A 25,042-nucleotide genomic window follows, 5' to 3' on the forward strand; every position below is an offset into this window, starting at 1 on the left:
TATTTAATTGAATCGTTTACATAATAATCATAATTGAATTGTGTGACCAGTGAAATTACGCCAACCGCAAGGAAAAACTCTCTGGTGAGCATAGGGCCTTAACTGTTAGTTTTATAGTATGTATAATGTATGTTTATAGTATGTTTTTTGGCCCAGTGTTTGTGTGTGTGTTTGTTAGTGTCTGTTTGTTTTTGATTGATGGATTGTTATTCTGAAAGGCAGTGTACTTTGTTTAAAAATTGGTTGTGTGTTTAGAATAGGCCTGTTCTTTTTGTGGGATTTGTTTGGTAGAGGTGCATCGTGCACTAAACTTGTTTGGGTTAGTGCACGATGTCCTGAGTCCTCCTCAGGGAAGTTACTCAGAATTCAACAGCTTTAGACATGCCTTTGAACTCATTTTAATATCTAAAGGTAATTTGTTTGTTAACTGACAAATGTGTTGACAAGCATTGCCAGCTTTGTGCCTAGAGGGGAAAATTACTTTCATAAAATATTTTCAGGTTTTATTATTATGGGTGTTTTGAAAGACAAACATCATTAACCCCCTTTCTGTCACAACTCCCCCCCCCCACCCTTTTGAGTGTGGAGTGCAAAGTTGATGTGCATTGAACGCTGCCAGTTTTTGGTCTAGAAACCTAATCTTGGTCTTGTTTTAAAGAAGACACTTTAAAGGTTTTCACTGAATAGCAGTTTACATTTATTGTAATAAATAAAAATATTGCAATAAAGTATATATTTTATACATAAAATTATAAAAATGAAATGTTTCACGCCAGAAACGCTTCACAATTTAAGACATAAGTCTCAAGTACTTGTGATCCAAATTTCAAGTTAAAATCACAAATAAAATTAGGTTTGTGTTACACTTTTAGAAGTTTAACCAACAACGGACACTAGGTGTCAATGGTTTGCTGCCTAATCTTGTCACAAATTATTTAATTACTGTCACTGCATTATTATTACTGCCGAAACGTTTTGAAATATGAAACTACATTCTTAGAGCTTTTCAATGATATATACAATAGTTTGTTAACATTTTTGTAGAATTATACAACGATAGAGTGTTATGAATATATATTAATTATCATGAAAATCTTACTTTTTCCATGTTTAAGTGCTATATTTGGGTCCCCAGTGCTTCTATCAACCTAGAAAATGAGAAAAAAACAACCCAGTAACTTAGTTTTGGTAAACCATTCTCTGCAAGTGTGTGAAAAAACAGGTCATTAAAATTTGGCTCCCCTTGTGATGTCAGAAGAGGATAATACCTCCCCTTAATCTGCACTATCCAACCACGGCACTGCCATTTAGTGCAGAGATCAGCTCATTTGCATTTTAAAGGACACACTCAAAATGGCAAATTTTTGCTCACACCTACAAAGTGGCAATTTTAACATGTTATAATCGACTTTTGAGCTAAAACTTCACATATGTACTCTGGGGACACCAAATATTTTTTTTACATTTAAAAAAAGTGAAATGTCCCCTTTAATGTGCATTTCTATGGGAGTGGGGTCATGTAACAAAAACCTGTCACTACATTATCATCATTATCATTCTATTATCATTCAATGACATTGAGCTTTCCAGTGATATATAGTTTATAAAGATTTTTTTTAGGTTTAGTGTTATAAATATGTAAAAACAAATTGGGCCTCTACTTCTTATATTATCTATTGATTTTCTGTGTTCTCCTCTACATCTTCTCATGTAAAGCTGCTTTGCAACAATTAACACTTGTGAAAAGCGCTATACAGTATAAATAAAATTGAATTGAATTGAATGGGCCCGTGACATTTTAGAAACTGACTCCCACTATGTCACTCTTTCCCAAAATGGTGATGATGTATAACAACTACACTCTTGGAGCTTTCCAATGATATATAGTTTGTCAAAATTGTTTAGGTTAAGAAAAGGCTATTAGTGCTATACATATGTAAAAACAAACTGGGTTCACCTGTGGCCCTGTGACATTTTAGAAACTGACTCTCACTAAGTCATAATTTTCCCCAAATGGTGATGAAATATGAAATCTACACTCTTAGAGCTTTCCAGTGATATATAGTTTGTCAAAATGTTTAAGGCAGTGGTTCTCAAACTTTTTCAGCATGTGACCCCCCTTGTGTACGCCGCATTCCTTCGCGGCCCCCCTAAAGAAAATGTATGACAAAAAACAGCTCTAAAACTAAAACTTTTTAATTTTATTAAAAACATATTAAATTATACAAAGTAGTGCTTTTGGTTAGTAGCCTTATTTTTTGTAGGTTTAATTACACAGAATCCATGGTAAATTAATGTGGTAATGTCATAATGTCATTTTTTTTTTAGATTTTTAGATTGAAATAATAGTAGTAATATGTATTCATTAAAATGTACACTAAAAGCACTATGTAAAAAAATAAAATACATTTGTATAATGTGTTAAATAGAATACAACCTTAACCCCTCCCCTCTCCTTTACCCGCGATTACGCGCAGCCGCACTACCATCCATGTAACGTACACGTGACGTCCTGTTCGCTCCTGTTCAGCCATTGCATGCATAACAGAAGAAACTCACAAACTAGTAAGTAAAACTCAGTTAATTCTACGTTATATAAAGCATATTGTTTCAACTTAGATAATCACTGTCAGGGTTTAAATTGGGCTGGGGCCATCCGGAGCTAAACCCCGGCACCAGAGACGTCATGCCCATTCAAACTGACCCTAGATTTTTGAGCCAACTGGATTTTGCATGCAACCTCAAAATCAAAGAAGCATCCATTAATCTGTTACTTGTCATTTAATCTGTTTAATATGCGCAATATTATCAATTCTGTGCTGCATCCTTGTCACTTTCACTTGTCATTTTCGCTGCTTTGATCCTGTTAAATTTTTTTAATCTGGCGTCATCAGCGTCGGAGTGCGCTCACAAGCTTTGCTGTTGCATTTGGCTATCTGAGGAATTAAAACGTATAAGAAACGCCCACAACATTTCCAAACCCCAGGACGGTAATGTGCAGTTAACCTCCTCTGTGTAGAAAATGTATAGTTTAAAATGTGACCGTCTGGACGTTATATTAGTAGAGATTTCTAGATTTATCTTCTTGGCACAACGCCAAAGTTCGCCAGAGTTCACGGGGGCGCAGAATCACACATGCTCACATACGAGGTACATTTAATGCAAAAGTCCGTTACTCTAATAATTTTATCTAAACATATTGTTTTAAATCGTTATTGAACATTACAATCAATCACGTGGCTATAGCTTATGTCATTTTCGTTGTTTATGTACTTTATGGATTTAAAATTACATTAATTTCATAGGATAATGCAGTTGTTTTGCAAAATGCATTAATGACACAATTAGAAGTCATTAAACAAAACGTAAATAAACAAAACATGCCGTTTCAGATGTAAATATGATGCCAATATGTCATAAATCCGATTGAATAGTATTTGATATAAAAGTTAGTCAACACTTTTGTTTTGGAGGTTTTTGCATGAAGGCTGGGGCGCTCAGATTGTTAGAAATGTAAGTGCCATAGAAAAGACTGAAGAATCTATAATATTTCGTTTTTCGTTTGATGTCTGTGTATGCACACATTTCTGTGAGCTGTGCACACTGTGCCCCCTTAAAAAAGCCCGGCACATAGGCTGAAGGTCTCACTCTACTCTTGCTAGTGTACCCGCTGCACTTGTGCATGTGCACTCGCTGTCTGCGGTGCCGCGAAGGGAATAATGTGTTTCCATTCATTATGGGGCATACTCACCAAACGCAAGTTCAACGATTTGCGCGAGTAGATTACATACAAAGTCAATGCAAAGACGCAATCAAACAGACGCGTCCTCGCAAGGGGCGATGCGAAATGCCAATGACTCGAATTGGGCTGCGCAATTGCCGAAAACACGCGCTTTTCCCTTCAAACGCGTCTTTGTGTGTATGTGTATGTGTATGTGTATGTGTATGTATATGTGTGTGTGTGTGTGTGTGTGTGTGTGTGTGTGTGTGTGTGTGTGTGTGTGTGTGTGTGTGTGTGTGAAAGAGAGAGAGACAGAGAGAGAGAGAGAGAGAGAGAGACAGAGAGAGAGGTAAGATTGGTGCCCACGTCGAGAAAAGTTTATAGAAGACTAGAAACATGTCAAGGACTAAAGTATGTCACTCATTTAATTACAGTATGTTAACTGGATAACACTTCATATAACTCATTGTATAGTTTAATAAAATAATGTATTTTAAATACACAAATCAAACGATGATCGGTCGATACTCATCTTTGATAGATTAATACTATTCCACCATCTGATCTTTCAATTATTTGCTATTTTTATTTGTCTCTAGGTAATCATATACTAGTAATAAATAAGAATAACTATACAAGTAGCATTAAAAGCAAAGGGAAAACTGTGGACCATTAGATTCAGGCATAATAATTTTTTTAATTGTGCCACCCTAAGATTTGTACTGGCCCCTTTGTGCCCCCCTGAAAACAATCCTGGGGCGCCACTGCCCGTGGCATTTTAAAAAATGTCTCTCACTATGTCATTCCTTTCCCAATATTCTGACAATAAATAAAAGCTAGGGTTCACACCAGACACAGTAGAGGGGGCAAGCGCGAGTGATTTACATGTTAAGTCAATGCAAAGACGTGATTACGCGCGAATTGAGCTAAACTTCAGCGGATTTCCACACCGCGTTAACCAATCAGGACCTTACTCTAGTAGTGATGTGATTACAGGAAGTAGAAGTCGCAGAAGCCCCTCCCATGATGCGAATTTCCGTGTGATTGTCTCGAATGACTAGAATTTCACGCGCTGCTTTTACACGCGAATGAAGCGAGTAAACTCAAAGAGTTTGGCACATAAACTGTTGTACACTGTTTGTTATGACATAATTCATCTCTCTTTTTCAAGAATGGTGCACTTGTTGTTTACAAGCAACATTTAATACCCACAGGTCAATGGAGGGACCATTTGATTGTTTTGGTGCTGCTAGTGGCACAGAAATCACCCTTAGCTGACATCCTTTATTATAAGCAAGATCCCCTAAAGATCAACATATATTGGCACACATGCACGGACTGAGCACCGAGGATGAGCTCATGGATCAGTTGCCACGCAACTTTGGGGGTTATTAGAACTTACAAACACATCTGTCATCGCAGGATTAATCTTACCTATGATGTAAGTTGGTATAAGCTCTCATTCTGTCATTTAACTAGATAAAACAAGTTCAATATCAGATGAGCTGAAAAGCCTGATCAGCAGATTGTAGTGCTTATTAACATTACTGTAACATGTAAAAGCAAAAGCAGTCATTTCACCATATAGGTTACCTATAGACCCAATATATCCCAGCATTAAGTAACACACTTCTTGCCAAAAGAAACTCGAATTTGGTTGTTTTTGCTTTAGTAACTTGCATGATGTATGATATGCCATCATGTAAGCAAAGTCAACAGTGATTAAGGTGTTTGGTTTATTGATGAACATATTTTCTGTGTTTTTCTACACGATTCCATTAAATTTTTACTGACAGCCTAAATTTTAACTTGTTTTAGCTTAGACGTCTGGACTGTGTTTGGATATTAACATTTTGTTTGGATGCAAAATTGTCTGCTGGGCATGCATGCTCATTACCAGTAATAAATATTTTTCCTTCGTATCGCAGGCTTGTAAACATTAAGATGTATGGTGTTTGTAGTGCATACTCTTTAACATTAAAAATGTATATAGTTTTTGGTACACAGATCTAAATAAACATACAAGCAGGTTCAGGCCAACCAAACATAAAAAGTATCTTTGACTTTATTTGTTTATTGTCATTTGAAACAGCACAGAAGAGTTATCTTCTTATGAAATGGATTCGCTGAAGGGTGAAGCCCAAAATAAGTTTCTACAAAGACAATGCGTTTATCTCTTTTACTGTAATTGGTGCCCCTTAGCAGCAATGAGATCATTTGCTCGCTGTTTAGTACAGATTACTACAACATGTTTGTAATTTATTAAAGGGATAGTTCACCCCAAAATAAATATTGTGTCATCATTTGCTCACCCTCATGTTGTTACAAACCTGTATAACAAACGAAGATATTTTGAGAAATGTTTGTAACCAAATCATTCGTGGGCCCCATTCACTTCCATAGTATTTTTTTTCCTACTGTGGAAGTGAATTGGGTCCGCGAACGGTTTGGTTACAAACATTTTTCAGAATAGTAAGTAAATGTAAATAGCGACAGAATTTTCATTTTTGGGTGAACTATCCCTTTAACTCTTTCCCCGCCAGCATTTAATATAAGTTGCAGCCAGCGCCAGCATTTTTCATGATTTTTACAAAAGTTTAATGCCTTCCAGAAAATGTTCTTCTTTTGATATATTGTTTGTTTATATATTTAATGAAAGAACAGACCCTCTGCTTTCAAACAAAAAAACTCATCCTACCTTCATTAGTTTTCTTTTTATGACCTCCCAAATATGGGTAGGTTTCTTCAAAAATACCCATTTTTGAGCAAAAAGCTGAGATAATTCCATTTTTGTGAATGACTTTTGATAGAGATCAGATGCAGAGCGATCTTTAAAACATACACAGAGTTCTTTCTCTTTCACGTGAGGCGCTACTTCCGGGTTGTATAAGTTGCGGAAGTGCACCACCTGGTGGAAAATAGCGGTATTGCGGAAAGCCGGAAATTCTCGTCATTGGCAGAGAAGCGTTTTCTCTTAATTGACGAGTTATCTCGTCAATGGCGGCGAAAGAGTTAACGGTCCAATATTATGCCCATTTTTACAAAATGTAATATAAGTCTCATGTGTGGCTGTAATGTGTTTGTAAAGTTTAGCTCAAAATAATCTACAGATTATTTGTTATAACATGTTTAAAATGCCCCTATTTGGGTGGGAGGAAAAAGTGAAATTTCCAAAAATGAAAATAATGTCATTAATGACTCATCCTCATGTCGTTCCAAACTCGTAAGACCTCCGTTCATCTTCTGAACACAGTTTAAGATCTTTTATATTTAGTCTGAGAGCTTGTTGACTTATTATTAAAAATCTATGTACGGTATACTGTCCATGTCCAGAAAGGTAATAAAAACATCATCAAAGTAGTCCATGTGACATCAGTGGGTCAGTTAGAATGTGTTGAAGCATCAAATATAAATTTTGATCCAAAAATAACAAAAATTACGACTTTATTTAGCATTGTCTTCTTTTCTGCGTCTGTTGTAAAGCACATACATGGGATTAAAGTCATGTGACTACAGTGACGCGGATGACGTATGACGCGGCTGACGTGTTATCTGGTGCGCCCCAGTTGTTTTTTTGTGCCCGGGCTTCGTTTAAAGTCTAAGGGAGACGCACGCTGTAAGTTTCGGATAAAAAACAACTTTGCAAACACGTCTGAGGATAACACGTCATCCGTGTCACTGCAGTCACGTGACTTTATTTTCGCGCATGCCCTTCACAAAAGATGCGGAAGAAAAGACAATGCTGAATTAAGTCGTAATTTTTTTTATTTTTGGACTAAAATGTTTTTTTCGATGCTTCAACACATTCTAACTGACCCACTGATGTCACATGGACTACTTTGATTATGTTTTTATTACCTTTCTGGACATGGAAAGTATACCGTACGTAGATTTTCAATGAAGGGTCAACAAGCTCTCGGACTAAATATAAAACATTTTAAACTGTGTTCCGAAGATGAACAGAGGTCTTACAAGTTTGGAATGACATGAGGGTGAGTCATTATTTTCATTTTTGGGTGAACTATCCCTTTAACAAGAGAATCAAAACAGCATCTAATGAGACTGCTTTAGTTTTTGGGGGATTAAAAAAGAATGGGTGGTTGTGTTCACACTGCCAACACACATTTAGTTCCAAACACTTTGTAAAAGTAGATTTTGCATAATATGTGCCCTTTAAATATCTATTTGTATGTATTTGTTTTGTTTTACATGTCATAGCGAATGTTTCTCTTTTGGATGTCAGAGTGGCAATTATCAGTTAATTATCAGATAATGGGGCTGTGGTCCTGTTAGAGTTTATCTATACAAATAGTTACTCAAGTTAATGTCGTTTTTTTGAAAGTATGATTATATATCATTGTGCAGGCGTCTGTACTGTATCTCTCTGTCTATATGTCCTTGGGCAATATCTTGCTGTTGCCATTGCCCTCAGCCTCACTGACTCTAATGATCAGTTCGGAGTCAGTGATTTAGTACAGTCCATTCCCAAACCCCCAATAAATCAAATGCAGTGAATGCAAATTGACTATGTCATGCAAAGACATTTCTCTCTTACTTCTTGTTCAATGACATAGGGACAGACGGACTGATGGAAATTTTAACAGTACAGTATAGGGAATCTGCACATTGCTGTAGATGTCATGTCATTATTCCTGTGTTGTGGTTTGAAGGGGGTGTTTATGGCTCCGCTTTAACTCGATACAGATAATCATCTCATTCTACAAACCGTCAAGAAATGCTTGGTGCGTATGACATTTTGGTGCATTTTGTCAGACAATGCCAAATGAATGTTGTGCCTGCATAAGTGTGCATAGTGTTTTTATTTACCGTTGGCCTATTTGTCCCTATAAACTTAGTAATAATTGTGTACATTTCTGTTTCTGTATTGTGTTTTTGTATTAGCGCTTATCTGCTTTGGCAAGCATGTAATTACTTTTACAAGCCTTCTATCCACTTGCGAACACAAGCACACACACCAGCTCAGTTTCCCCGGAGGCCACACATTCATACAGGTGTCTCACTGTATGAAGTAGATGACATACATGAGTATATATGTGGGTGGATAGACTGTGGGTGTGTATTTGACTGGTCTACCTGTGAGTTCAGCTGCATTTTGTTGTAGGTGATGTGTGAATGGGCGAGTGAATGCGAGTGTGCATGTGTGTATGTACCATCATGAGGATTTGGATGTGTTTACTGGGTTGGATTTTGTTTGATTTGATGCCATTCGGAGTGCAGGGTCGGAGGATTCACATTCCAAAGGTATGGTCTCACCCTGGCAACCCTTTGAAATATGTTTGTTTTGCAAAGTATTCACTACTACTTGACACAACTAACCTGACATGCCAGGCTTTTTTAAATGGTTTATAAAAATTAGTTCGTACAGAATGTTTGTGCTCTGGTTTATATTTCGTCTGTGTAATAAAGTGTTAGTTCAGTCTCGCCTTAAAAGTGTCTGTGGTTTGGCTTCAGATGTGAGAGGTTACAGTTGTTTGGGGTTATATGGGGGAAATTTAGTTTTTTACTGAGGTGGTTTAACACAGATTACCACAAATGCAAGGTTCATGTCTAGTGTCAGCCTGCAAATTTGGACTATATTTGACATTTAATGGTTCTGCAAATTATTTTTTATTGCAAAGTAATGGTGCTGTGAAGATTTTTCTGCCTTTCCTGAATATGTACCGTGGAAGTGAGGTCTCAGTATTAGCATGAAGAATAAATACAGACATGGACTGTCAAAAACATGGTCAATAAAGGTCCTAAACTGTCACTTGGGCAGTACCCTTTACAAAGTCCTAATATGTACCAATTAGGTATGGATACATTGGTACTAATATGTACCTAATACTTGATAGTAATGTGCACTCTTTGGTCGCACTGTGCACCCCTGAATTACTAATTATTTTTAGGTGTACCTGAGCTTGGGGCTATTTCTTGACTATTTATTATTTATTTATTTGACAGTGTGGACTATGTACTGTAGAAAGTGACTTAAACTCACTCAAACAATACATGAATACGTATTTAACTCAAATTCTGCTTTTAAAGGGGACATATCATGAAAATGTAACTTTTTTCATGTTTAAGTGCTATAATTGGGTCCCTAGTGCTTCTATCAACCTAGAAAATGTGAAAAAGATCAACCCAATAACTTAGTTTTGTTAAACCATTCTTTGATAACATGTGAAAAATAGGTAATTGAAATTTGGCTCCCCCTGTGATGTCAGAAGGGGACAATACAGCCCCTTAATCTACACTGTCCAACCGCAACACTGCATTTATTGCAGAGGTCTGCTCATTTGCATTTTAAAGGACATGCCCAAAAACAGCACATTTTTGCTCACACTTACATAGTGGCGATTTTAACATGCTATAATAAATTATCTATATGGTATTTTGAGCTAGAACTTCACATACGTACCCTGGAGACATCAAATATTTATTTTACATCTTAAAAAAGTCTTGTAAAATGTCCCCTTTAACTCTTTCGCCGCCATTGACGAGATATCTCGTCAATTAAGAGAAAACGCTTCCCCACCAAAGAATTTCCGTCTTTCCGCAATACCGCTATTATCACTTACGCAACTTATACAACCCGGAAGTAGCGACTCACGTGAAAGGGAAAGAACTCCGTGTATGTTTTAAAGATCGCTCTGCATCTGATCTCTATCAAAAGTCCTTCACAAAAATGGAATTATCTCAGCTTTTTGCTCAAAATTGGGTGTTTTTGAAGAATCCTACCCATGTTTGAGAGGTGATTACAAGAGAACTAATGAAGGTAGGATGAAACGTGAACAGAGGGTCTGTTCTTTCATCTGAGATATTGTTTGTTTATATATTTAAAGAAGAACTTTTTTTGGAAGGCATTAAACTTTTGTGAAAATCATGAAAAATGCTGGCGCTGGCTGGCAACTTTTTTTAAAAACGCTGGCGGGGAAAGAGTTAATATGTAAAGAATAATTGCCGACGTGCCGTAATCAGAAAAAATCATTCAACAGCCCCTGTGGTATAATTCATTTTATACTACAGGGCTATTGAATGCTTGAATCTGACTGGCTGATTAACGTTCTGAGGTGTGCAATTATTTTCTGGGAAACGCACGGCGAACGTAGTATCAGGCAGCTCTCTTGACCGCATTACAGTTCCATATCACTTTGCATAGTTAACTGTAATAACTGACTAACAAAAACAACATGACAGACGATTTTCCGAAGCAATAACAGCGCTGTTTAGGGACGCACAGAGGTAGCCTCATTCACACAATCTCTCTCTCGCTCGCCCTCTCTCTCTTTCTTTCTTTCTTTCTTTCTCTCTGTCACTCTCACTCTCTTTCTAATAACTGCATAAAATGCTATCAACGGCTCAAGCCTCCATTGCCAGCTTTAAAATGACGTTTTGGAACGTACAAAATCCGGACGAATCCTTTTAAATATATCATATAAGGTGTGGTAACCGTAGTATAAGTTAAATAATTGTCAGTTATTCCTTACATATTGTACAATATAATTTATAGAAAATTAAAGGGATAGTTCACCCAAAAATAAAAATTCTGTCATTATTTACTCACCCTCATGTTGTTTTAAACATGTATGAGTTTTGTTTTTATATATTATTGTAACCACACAGTTAACGGTACCCATTTACTTTCATAGTAGGGAAAACAAATACCATGGAAGTCAATGGGTGCCATCAACTGTGTGCTAACCATAATTTATTAAAATATCTTCTTTTGTGTTCAACACAATAAAGAAGCTTATACAGGTTAAGTACAACACGAGGGTGAGTAAACAATGACAGAATTTTCAATTTTGGGTAATCTATCCCTTTAATATTAAAATTTTATATTAGGATATTAGAATATCCACTTCGCTTAATTAGCATTTTTATATAATAATACATAGAGCTAAATTGAATCCCCAGACTGACATTAGGACATTGGTGACAGAAAAACAGCTTTTAAACCAGTTTTATGACTAAAATAACATAATGAAAGAGGCAGCTGTATTAATTTAGTAACTTTTTGTGTTTCCTTTGTTCTTTATTAACATCTTTTCTCTGTATAAAATGTACTTTGTTTCCAATTCCCACCTCAGAAATCATTTAAAAGTCCAGGACCTTCTGTCAGGGCATGCAAAGTGTTTTACATGACACTGTATTGTGTTTCAGACAAAAATGCAAGATACGGCTGGTTTGACATTGCTCATACAGTATAAATGCCTGTGTGTCTGTGATAGATCATTTCAGATCATCCCCCTTCGTGATGGCCTCTGTGTGTGTGTGTAACTCTGTAAGGCTTTTTCTAGGCATTGCACATGCGTATTTAGACACTGACCAATACGCTGGACGCTAAATTTTACATTGCAACAGTAAAGGGTAATCTGGGGCAATAATTCTTATTGTTTGAATTTTTTAAGCTGTTTTTGCTTCTGCACTCGCATTATCACCACTGATGTTTCCACGGGTGTAAATAATCTGCTACGCCTAAGGGTACATTTCATTTTTTAGGAAACTTTAGACTTTTCCCACATATCTATCATCTGGCCCTCTTACTAAGCTGTCTAAACTGTCTTCACGTCAGAGGATGTTCAGAATTGTCGAGTTTTTGTTACAGACCTTAAATAATAGTAATATAAATGTTTTTACATTTTTTATTTATTAAACGCAAATATAGATATTAAGCAATGCTAGTGGCTGATATTGTCCTAGTCTCATTCCCTTTTTTGTTTTAAAAAAATGGCAAACCGTATGTGCTATGTTTTCCTTAGGTTTGAGACATTCATTTTCATTTTGTGAAAAATGGTCTTTGCTTCAAAGTAAGGGTTTGTTTGTACTCGGTCTGTCACAGCAGTCTTCCTCTATATAGACAGATCTTTGCCCATTCTTGTTACAGCTTCTGTTTTTCTTCCTTCTCAGAATAAGCATTACCAACACAAATCTGAAGACAAAGTCAGTTGTAACTATTAAAGGTCACAGCTATGATGCTACAGTGTTATGGATGGATGGCGGGGCTTGCTGTGCAGTTGCTAAATGTCCAAGTTGAAAAAAACCTCAAAATTTACAAAATAATGTTGCTGTACGATATATTGCTCTAATCCTGTTTTATGAGATATCTTTCATGTCTGTAGCACATTGTGGGAAGAGTTATGTGTTAAAGTAAAATATGTCTACGAAACTTCCTATTTTCCTCTTTGATTAACACTTTGGTTTTGCAATATTTTCATGTGGTGGTCCTGGTGACAGGAAGCCCCCTTGTGGATGAATGGGGTTATAGGTTCTATGCTGTGTGCACTTAAGTCTGTGTGATCACTGATCAGACCCCCTTTGGCAGGGTGGGGGATATCAGGCTAACAACTGGAAGATAAGCTGGATGACAGCTCTCCACAGCCAGGTGGAGATCAAGTGTCGGTTTATCAGCCCATGGCCAAAGAAAGAGCCATTGTGAGCTGTCCTGTTAAGCCACAGGGTTTAAGCAGGTTCCCCTCTTTCAAAGCCTCTTCCATCTAACCTTCACAGACGGCCTGTCCTTAAAGGCACAGTTAACCCAAAATCAAAATTCTGTCTCATGTCATTTTAAACCCATAACTTTCTTCTGTAAAATGAAAGAGATGTTTTTCCTTCAGTTTAAGTACAGTTGTAACAAAGTAGCCTGAAAAAAATTGACAAAATATGTACCACAGCTGTCACTGGGGTGGTACCCTTTCAAAAGTACAGCTTTGCACCTAAACAGTATTTTAGTACCTCCTTAGAGGCACATTTTGGTACAAAAGATAGCTTATTGGTATCTCAAAGAGGCTGTTTACACTTGGCATTAACATGCGTTTTCATCGATCGGATCACAAGTGGACGACGTTAATGCCAGGTGTAAACGGTGTTCAAAACGTTTTGAGCTCGTCCACTTTCGACCACTTTCAACCACATTCAGAGGTAGTCGAAACCCCTTTTGATCGGATTGCTTTTGTAGTGTAAACGCACATGTGGTTGAATGTGACACGCGAATGCATTCTCTCCTCCCATTTATCTAATCTGAGGTACTGAACACAATGTTTTACGTCTTTTCAGACTTCTGGCGCGAACACACGGTGAAAAACGCTATTTTTAGCCTTTCATTGATAAAACTAAAGCTGCTGATCTCCTCAGTTTCATTTTGCAAGCGTGTGAAAGTTGCGCGATCTTATTTCATCAATTGCGCTGAAGTATCAGAGAAAGCTCTTACATATTCATGTACAAAAAACTGTCCAGCATGTTTACTTACAAACCCGGTGGACTCCGACATAATATTAGTTGTCATCCGTGTAAACCGTATAATAAATAAAATGACAGCGGAGAGACTCGCTCACCGTCTCGACAGACCACTCCCTCACAGTAATCAGGACAGAAGCGGTCAAAAGTGGACAAAAGAGATGGATTTAAATATCAGGTGTAAACGTAATGTGTCTCGTCCACTTGTGATCCGATCGATGAAAACACATCTTAATACCAAGTGTAAACAGCCCCAAATAGACATACAGTATTGGCACCAAATGTATAAATTTGAAGAGTTTCGTTCCAAAACGCAATAAATCCATTTTGAATAATTTGGGTAAAAACGTGTTTTCTATACCAAGAAAGTGACAAGACGAAAAACACTATTTTCTGTTACAAACTTTCACATAGCATCTTTAGGTTATAATAACATTAAAAGTTCAAATCCATATTTGATTTTCAAAGATTTATTATAAAAACTGATTATAATTTTTTTCAAAATGCTATTGAATCAATATATAAATGTCCATTCATCTTTGCCATGTTATATTCATTTAGTTAATTAGTGGGAGACACTGATTAAAAAAATAAATAAACATTAATGGCATTAATCAAAACACTTACTTTGTCATATTAATAACACTGTCATTGCTGCTGTCATCCTTGGGATGTCGTCGCTGAACATTTTGACAGCGATTAGCTATAAAATGTTTTGGTCCTGCTCGATTTTCAATGACTTTGAGTAAAATAACGGAAAGTTTTTTATAAGATCCCGTGTGGTCAATGTGTTAGCATGACAGTAGCTTGATGCTTTCGTGTTGGAACAAGCAACAGCCGGCATTTTTTGCTTCGCCCGAGTGCCTTTCACATAAATTATTTAATTTTGATGGCTTACGTTTCTTCCCCGCCACAGAAAACCACCACAGGTTTATCAATGCCATAAAAAGTATTTTTTTGTTTTTGTTTTTTTGTTAGTCAAGAAGTAGATAAGGAAAACTAGGATTCAGTGTGTATTCAATGCGTCGACATTGTTTGTAATGGTGCGCTGTGATTGGTTAAGTGGATTTATTGCATTCTGCAAAGAAGGAGGACTGCCATTTGTCGTGGTTTCGAAAAAAAGTCAGAAAAGATGAGAGTATAACAGGATATCAGATTGTGCGTAAAAATTTTTAATTTTAATTTTTTAATACTGACCTGATACAATACTAATTTTGAATGGCGTTTATCGCGTTTTGGAACCAAACTCTTCATATATGCACTTAATGGTAAATATTAGGAACTTTAAAACTTTAAATTTTTATGTAAACTAAAAGTGATCAAGCCATACATGCTTTTTTTATTGACCAGCTTGCTGGTTTTAGTATAAATTAATATCTGTGACTCATCACAAAACTTATTTCTATTCTTGTAATGTATGCAGTTTTAATGCACCTGCCTTTGACACATTATGCATATAAAGCAACTAGATAGAAACACAGCAGTCTATAAATAGATGTATATGTAGATGTATATTTCAATTTAGCATGTCATATTGATATAATATACAGCAACAATACTTTGACACAATGATGTGGCTGTTTTATCACAGATAAGGGCTGTTTTCGAATTTGCATCTATTTGTTTAGAACCAAACCAGATCATCCTCTGTCTTTTCCTCTCTTTCTTTTCAAAAGACTTTTTGGCTCCGTTTCAAACTTTAGGATTTGCCTACCTATTCAGCACTTTTGTAACTATAAGTGTCTTCATATGTTTAAGATTTTTTGTGCCACAGTCAGTCCGGACCCCGAAGGTAAACCTTGTTTGTAAAGAATCTGTTCATATAAGTCATGTATGTGCTTTTGATCTTGACACGTTGTTGTGGTTTATGATTAAATATTAATATTTGTCTGCCTAGGGATAAGGCCCTCTTGTTTTTACCTGAGTGTCTTAGTAACGGCAGCTTTACAGTAAACCACAGAGATATTTTCACTGTAAATTACACACTGTGCAGCAATGCCAGCGGCTACATCTACATTAAACACATCACAGGATACCGAACACAAGTCTTCCAGATGAGAACACAAATTACAAACAGATATAAATAATAGCTTACATACCATTCTTGGCGCGCACAAGCTATAAGAAATGACACTGATCACATCAGCTTTTTACGAACGCCTTTGTGCAAATTATGAAAGCAAGCTGATTAAAGCGAATCATTTGTGTGGATGTTTCGACAGGGCCTGCGGAGACGTGGGATTATACGCGGCGATGGGACTCTGCCAACCGGATCCAAACGTCCTGGTGTTGTGGGGCGTGGTGATGTATTTGAGGTAGATGAGGATACGGACCTTGTGGACCATAACATCTTGTCCAAAAATGGTGGCAAACCTTCGAAGACCTTCCCAACTGCAGGCAGTCGGGATGGGAAGCCAGAATCCACGTCTAAACGTTTAGATGAAAACATTACCATCGATAAGGAAAAAACTGGCAAACCGTTACCAAAGAAACCAGGGGATACCACGATAATCAATTTGGATGTTAGGGAACCCACCTCCAGTCCTAAAGTCAAAGAGTCCAACCTGTTAAAGCAGAACCTAGACCGGGGAACCACCGTATCACCCAGAATTCCTGAAGTTTCCAAAGGATCTAGTGGAGCATCTGAAGAGCGTCCATCTACTGTTATACTAACAGGCAGGCACGGGGACCTCGTGCAAGGCTCTGATGGAAGGATGTATCGCATCCAAAGGGGACCTACGGGGCCAATGGGGCCTCCTGGTGAACCTGTAAGTATACATTTAATATAAATGCTCTGTCTTTTTTTTATAAATGTAGAGTTTAGTAAAACCAGTCTGGATTTAAAATAAATGCAGACCCAGTGACAGTACTCAATTGCTTTAACCTTCTGAAGCATCTAAAAACTGGAAAACCAGTGCAGAAAGAAAATGGCAAACACTACAAGTCTTTCTTAGATCATCAGTATATAAATAAAATGATTAAAACCTTTGATGCTTCAAGCTGTTCTGTATCACACGGTATGCGATGTACTGTATGTCAGCACATCCGCCGCAGGCTTTATCGTAATTGTCCTGGCTCTATATGCTGTTATTTGCTGCAAGCAGAATTATATTGTCTCCATCACCCAATTAAAATGTCACGTTCACCTGGTTTTAAAACAGACTGGGCCTAACAGAAGCAAACCCAGATGTTTTGTCGTCTGGAGGCATCTGGCTGAGCTCCAGCGACCCGGGTACCGCAAAGACCTCCATTATTTCTCACGAAGGCCAGATTTAAAGCAGTTGGCTTTATACTAGATTAAAACTCAAATTTTTACAAAAATGGCTCCTGAAACCTACATTAGGTGCTTCTGTGGATCAAAGGTTTAATTCCCAGAGAAAGATATATATATGACACGTGCATCACGTGTCATTCCAAAATAAGTGCCTGCTGCCTTGAACTTGAAGTTGAAAAGAGACGCTCGCGTGTGCACTCGCACAATCTCATGCGTAATCAGAGTTTACTGTCAAGGGAGTGTCTTGCGTGTATTTAGGGAACGTGAGCTTGTCTTCTGTCATAAACGGTTTTGACGCGTCTCCAGCAGGCACTTATTTTGACAAAACAACGTGATGCACACAGGATCTCTCCACACACATAACATATTTTGGAAAAGGGAACCACACACGTGACAATCCGAACACTTATTTTGAATTAGCGCATCCTCGGAAGACCAGTCACGAGCCGCCACTGAATATAGATATTTACAGTACATAACATTTCAACACTATCAAATGGCATTTTGTAGGTATTTTACGAGGTAGCTAACTCGTACTAAGTTGTACATTTTTGGATGTTTGCCTTAACACCTGTGACGTTGGGGTTAGGGGTGGGGTTATTGATTTTTTTCATGTTAATTGTACACTGAAGAAAAAACCTTCTGGACATCGGTTGCACATTCTTAAAATGAAATTAACATTAATTAAAAAAAATTCAATTCAATCATGTTGAACTGGTGTACATAATTAAGTTACGTAGATCCAAAATTTTTGTAAGAAAAATAATTTTAAGAAAATTTTATTCAATCATGTGCAACCATGAATTCATATGAATTCATACGATTTAGCCAACTTGTAAAATAGAGGAGAACCGGGGCAAAAGTAACGCGGGATGAAAGTAACAAAGCGATTTTCTCCGAGCCCTGATAACATTTGCATCCCAAACTATGACAGCATCTTGAAAGACCTGACAAATATTGCGTTATTTCCTTAACGTTTTCTGGGTGTAGTTCCAGAAAGATGTTTTCAACCATGATAAGTAAATTCCTAAAGCGGTAATTTTGTTCTTATAACGCGTTGTGTTTCTGGTTTCATGTGTTAAAGTACTGATCCATCTACAGGTTATTTAGTGCTCTAACACATCTTGAAGTTTGACCTCTCTGAGTTTTTCAAAATAAAAGTAAATCGGGTTTAAATGTGAGGAGATCCACTTGTTACTTTTGTCCCGCTGCTAAAACTGTTATGTTGAAAATCGATATTATTCTAATTTGATTTAATTTCATTTACATAGTGTTCAAACTGTTAAAAAAAACTATTTCTCTACACTCTAAAAACAAACGGTGCTATATAGCACCAAAAGTGGTTCTTTGCTCGTAATCATAGAAGAACCGTTTTTAGTGCCATATAGCACCGGTGAAGCACCAGTGAAGCACCTGTGTAGAACCAAATAGTGCTATGTAGAACCATATTTGGTGCTATAGTGGTTCTATATGGCACCTATATGGTTCTACACAGGTGCTTCACTGGTGCTTCACCGATGCTATATGGCACTAAAAACGGTTCTTCTATGATTACGATCCAAAGCAACAGTTTTGGTTCTATATAGCACCGTTTGTTTTTTTAGAGTGTACAATTTAAGTTTGTACTGTTGTTGCTTTTAAAACATTTGATAAATCTGAAATGTAAAATTAAAATGTAATTTCATTATTTTTTACAAAGATAAATTACAAATAAGTTTGCAGTTACATATTAACAAGGTCCTAAGTCATGTATATTTAATAAAAACAAGTGTAACACAATAATCTATCTTGTTTTGTTGTGTTACTTTGGTCCCTGCAGGTGGGGTCGAAAGTAACAATTCATTACTTAAAGGAACAGTATGTAGGATTGTGGTCAAAACTGGTACTGCAATCACAAAACTTGTGGCTAAAACTGGTACTGCAATCTCACAACTGGTGGCCAATACACAACATGACAACATAAACATCAGTTGAGGGCTGCAACTCCACTTTTTAAATGACAATATCCTGGCCGGACCACTGTTGTCAGTGATATAAGTATTTGAAATAAAAATGATTTCTTAATGTCTAGTGACTTATCAGGGCTTTTTATGATTAATTGATATACATTTCTTACATACTGTTCCTTTAAGTTTAAAGTAAAATTATACCAAAGTCGTTTGACATTTTTACAAAATTCCACCTGGTATTGATAGAGCACACTTGTGAGATATTGACCACAGCAAAAATATATCTCTGTCTATAACATTATCTTTTAAAATTACGTTTTTTCTGAAAAATGGTACTTTCGCCTTCGCTCTCCCCTACCATATGTATGAATTCTTGTGAGATCAGGCTACACATTTACATTCATGCATTTTTATCCAAAGCGACTTACTGCGCATTACAAGCTATACATTTTTATCAGTATGTGTGTTCTCTGGGTTCGAACCCATGACTGATTCTCAGTCTTCTCTACCACTAAGCTCGAATGCACAGTAAATCACTAAGGATAAAAGCATCTGCTTAATGCATAAATGTACAGTATGGAGACTTTTTAAAGTGTGTTAATGTAGTATTGTGTTTGCAAAGGAATTAGTAGAAAACTTGCAATATGATATTTTAATATCTGCGTAATGCTACAATAACATTATGATTCTTTTAGTTATTCGAAATACTGTAGTTGTTACTGTAGTTATTCAACCATAACAACGCGAATCTATCAACCCCCTTTACCTGAAATATTATAATGTTGTCTTCCATCACTGTTTTACTTGTGTTTGTTATATTTTAATTGTTCATATAAAAAAGTATGATCACCTTCCTATTAATAAGCTTTTTTGTTCACTTGTATTAGTCACATGATATGTCATCCAGCAGGAAGCATGTTGACATCTGATGTGTTGTGATGGCTAAAAGGGTCATGTTTAAGTTTTATGATGTGCTCGTATTACCCTGCCACTAAAATGAGTAGGTCTTTTATGAGCTCATCTGACCTCTGAACCTTTGAAATGGGTAAACATCATCATTAACATGTTCGAAAATATCTCAAATTGTTATTGTTAATTGTGACCCTGTCTGTGAAATCCAAGCTAAAGTCTCAAAATCTAATTATAAGATTAGTCCTAAATTTAATTTCACATTGATTTCAATCTTTGACATGACCTTACTCAGTAAATATTAAAGATATCAAGGTTATACCTTCACAGAATCATGTATAACTTTACGGGTCGGTCTCCTGAACAGGGTTTAGATTAATCTATCACTAGGCCTTAGTTATATTAGGACATTTAAGTAGTTTTTACGAACAAACCTTACTGGTGTGCATTTTGAGACAAAACAATGCTATATGTTAAGATATGTCAGTACAAGGTGTTTTGAAATTAAGGCAGCTCAAACATGGATTTTAGTCTAGGACTAGGATAAGCCCTGTCTGAAACCGGCCCAATATTATGTAAGATAATACATCATATTGCATAATAATAATGATAATAATAAACTTTATGTTCTATAGCGCCTTTAAATGTAGATCTCAAAGCGCTGAAATTACCCCCCCCCCCCCAGAAAAAAAGACTATCTGGGTCTCAATTTCATTTATATATTTCCATTAAACAAGCTTGCATTGCCAATATATAAAATGTGGATTTTATGCTCTGTGACTTTAAATATTTAAATGTTTTTTTTTTACTGTTAGGGATGTCCAGGGAGTCCTGGCTATCCGGGAGCTAAAGGTGATAAGGTAAGATAACCAGTGTATTTACTAAATAGAAACAGACTAGTCTTCCAGTGTTCCGCTGAAGTTCATGCAAAGTTCACATGCCTGCGGTCATGACAGCTGACCCTTTCATGACCGTTAATGACCTTGATCACGTCAGACGACACGTGTTTAAGTCCCAATAGCATCAGAAATGCTTGCTAAAACATGCCTTTAGGTAAGGTTCTGTAAATCTGGCTTCCACTGTTTTTTACAACATTTATAAATGTAAAATGTGATTTATTGACTCTACAGTGCAATGCATTTTCTTTCCTTTTTTTCTTTTTCACTGTGCTCTGATGTCATATAACAAAATTGATAAGCAGTCAGTGACATCATTCCCTGCAGAGGAAACTTTAAAAGAAGAAAAATCATAGATGAGATCTCTTTAAAATCTCAATTATTACTCCAAGATATCAATACAATTAAATTGAGAGCAAATAGAAACTTTTAGTATCTTGCATCTTATTTTAAATGAGAAGAAGATCCAAAATCTCACAAATTAGATCTTAGAAGTGATCTTAACGGAGTTCAAATTTGTCATAGTCTGCAATAAAAAGTCAATGTTATTAATTATTAGTTAATTATTTTCATCAATTTGACCTGAATCAATACACTGGGGCATTTTCCCGGACAGGGATTAGATTAAACCAGGACTAGGCTTTAGTTTAATTAGGAAATATAGTTTTAACAAACAATTACTAAAAACATTACTTGTGTGGATTTTGAGGCAAAACAAAGGGCAGTGATGTATTTTAAGTTGTTTTCAGTTTGGACAGCTCTTTCATTTATTTTAGTCTAGGACTAGTCTAATCCCTGTCCAACCACCCCATATTACCTATATAATTCACATTAATTTTACATCACTTAATGCATTTGTCTCATTTGTGTCAAAGGCCATTTTTGAAGAAACATCTGAGACTAAGTTGATACTGAAATGACACTTCTGAGAAATCTCCTGAACTATTTAATCTGAGCAATAAAAGGTTTTAATATTTGCATACTGAATTGCTCTTTCCGGGAAACTGCTTCTCACATCTGATAAATAATTGTAGGCAACCTTTCAACAGCCTAAAAGTGAAAATAAACTTTCACAATATTTGTTGCCTTGCAATTTCCTTTAGGAAATCCAAATGTTGTTATAACTTGATTTTCTAAAGTAATTTAATACTGTTATGTTTAAACTTTACTGATCTATCATGTATTGTTTTGCATATTAAACATGTGCTGTTTGTCTGCTTATGTAATGCAGATGTGTACTTAAATGTGGAATTTTAATAATTAAGCTTTCATCCGTTTTTGATTTTGTGTAAGATTTTAAGCATATGTAAGTGTAATAATGCAATAACATTTCAAGTTTTAAGTCTTTTTATTTAGTCCTCCTGACCACTGTGATGTTTCTAGGGTGCCATTGGGTTAAAGGGGCGTCCAGGTCGCCCCGGAGTTCCAGGACACCCCGGACCATCAGGACTGCCCACCCTTTACTTGTGGAACAACACACCTGATGAATGGGTTAAATTTCAGGTAAGTTTTTTGTTTCATTGTCTCTGTACTTCCTATCATTCTGATCTTTTCATTCTTTGTGTCCATGTGTTTTCTGACCTCCCCATCGTTGCTCCGTCCCTGTCTGTGTTCTCCACATCAACCAAATTAAACCCCATCCTTCATCCCTTTAAAGTTCCTGTCAGTGCACAGCTGTATCTGTAGTGTAATAGCTCAGAGAAGCATCATAGACAAGATTGAATAAAGATGCCCTCGGAGAAAGAGAAAGGGAGGAATTCTGTCTTGTTGCTGTAATGGGGTATTTGTGTCATACAGCCTTTGAACTGTCCTGTACTGTACATCAAAACACGTCTAAGCCGCTGTTGCACAATGTAGAATCAAGAATAAAAAACGAAATGTTTTGCTTTACCTTTTAAGCACACAATGCTTATTAAATGACAATAAATAGTTAATAATAAAGGTGTTATTTTGAATAAACCACTAATAAAGTACATGTTGTGTGTTTTCTAAACATTTAGATTTAGGCACATGCGTTAACTCATTCCCCGCCAGCATTTTTGTGATTTTCACATAAGTTTCACAAAATGCCTTCCAGGAAATCTTTTTTTCCTAAAAATATATAAACATACAAATACATCAAATGAAAGAACAGACCCTCTGCTTTCAACCAAACAATAAACAAACAAACAAATGAAGGAAAAAATGTTTCATCCTATCTATATTTTTTTCTCTTATAAACTAGTAAATTAGTAATTTTTTTTTTGCTTCAGTTTATTATAAATTGGGTAAATTAATCTAGTGGGAAATTAAATTATCCATCTAGTAGATAATTCCGTTGTTACAGATTAACATAAAACCTCATAAGGAACACGTTTTTATGCAAATGTTTTCTCTTAATTGACGAGATAACTCGTCAATGGCGGGGAAAGAGTTAATAGCATAAAGACCATGAGTTCAATTCCCACGCTCTCAGAAAAAGAGGCACTGGGACGGTACCTTATAAAAAGGTCCTAATCAGTGTTGTTTTTGGCAGCCCTTTTAGTTTTCGTTTTAGTCTTAGTCTTTTGGACGAAAATGCTTTTAGTTTTAGTCACATTTTAGTCACTTGTAAAATTTATAGTTTTAGTCAAGTTTTAGTCGACGAAAACGCAAAAAGGTTTTAGTCAAGTTTTAGTCTACGAAAACGCAAAAAGGTTTTAGTCAAGTTTAAGTCAATTTTAGTAAAAAAAGTATTTTTTAACCAATGAATTTAGGTTAAAAAGTGTGGTGTATATTTAATACAATTAAAATGTGCATTAAGGTTGTCCCTGAGGGCTTGCCGTTGTTTTAGTCGGTGTGCCTTCTGCACATGTCATAACAAAAAGTTATGAATAAAAAAGTTGAGCCTAATATACCCTCATGTTGAGTTTGTGTGTTACGCTGAGACCTCGCTTCTAAAGTTGAGAAACGCGTGCCTTGCCTTATTTAAATACACCACAAAAAGTATTGGAAAAGGGCTTAGGTTTGACAAGTAGATACATGTAAAACCTTAAGCTTACCATGAAATGTGTCACAAGCCGACTGTCGAGTAAAATTGAATGTATATGATATGTTAACAGCGTGACTTGTTAGTTACCTTTAAAAAATATTAGCGTGATGAGCCTTCAGATGCCCCTTGAGATTGGTGGTATTCTTCCCACCTAGTTTGTAGCCACATTTACCGTCGTCTCCCAATATGCATTCCGTTTTTCTGTCTGATGGATTATACTGAAAGTATGTCCATAAATCATCTCGTCGTTTCCGTTTATTGGCGTCGCACTACGGTCCTTCGAACTCGTCACAGCCGCAGGTGTGTTGTTGTTGTTGTTTGAAATCTGGTGCGCCTGCGCGGCATGGCGGCAGCCGGGTGGTGGGCGTGAGCGTGATTGAGACTGTGTTGACCCAAAACAAGGATAGAAAGCGGCAGCATTGCTGATACTTTGAGCTAAAAACAGACAGATTTCACGCAAAATAGGCAGAAATGACATGCATTATGAACGTCAGACTTATAATCATTTTCGTTCCGTCGCGTTTCGTCAACGAAAACTCGAAAGCGTCTCGTCATGTTTTCGTCAACTTAGAGACATTTTTAGCTAGTGATCGTCGCGTTAGCGTCATAAAAAATATGTGCGTCAACGAAATCATTTCGTTATCGTCATCGTTGACGAAAACAACACTGGTCCTAATATGTACCATTTTGATACAAATATGTACAGTACCTTTTAGGTACCAATCAGTCCTTCCAGAAAAACGCTGAGTTTTTTTGTGATTGTTGCGGGCAAAAATCATTGATCTTGCGGCACGTTTTCTTAAAAAATGCGATGGAATATGCAGGATATTTATGCAATTTTATGCGATGAAATTGCGGGAACTTGGAAAAATTGCGGGAACTTGCAAAAACTGCGAGAACTTTTTGTTGATGTTCACGTCGCTTAATTACGTCACTTCATAACGTTCCCATGGCAACAGGGGACATGGCTGCGCTTGTGTGAAGTAGATGCAATATTTTTCAGCTTTCTGCTAAGATATCTGACTTTTTTCTATGAAATCATGC

General features: G+C 36.5%; 1 protein-coding gene across 1 annotated transcript in view; it reads left to right on the forward strand.

Annotated features, from left to right (window-relative positions):
• The window catches only part of LOC129423848 (uncharacterized), a 94,741-nt gene that overhangs the window by 39,530 nt on the left and 30,169 nt on the right, over window positions 1-25,042 (forward strand). Inside the window, 3 exon segments of the mRNA XM_055180337.2 lie at window positions 16,183-16,728; window positions 20,908-20,952; window positions 22,372-22,491. Of these exon segments, the coding sequence (XP_055036312.2) occupies window positions 16,183-16,728; window positions 20,908-20,952; window positions 22,372-22,491 (711 nt within the window).

This window comes from Misgurnus anguillicaudatus, chromosome 9, assembly GCF_027580225.2.
Source record: "Misgurnus anguillicaudatus chromosome 9, ASM2758022v2, whole genome shotgun sequence".
Taxonomy (NCBI): domain Eukaryota; kingdom Metazoa; phylum Chordata; class Actinopteri; order Cypriniformes; family Cobitidae; genus Misgurnus; species Misgurnus anguillicaudatus.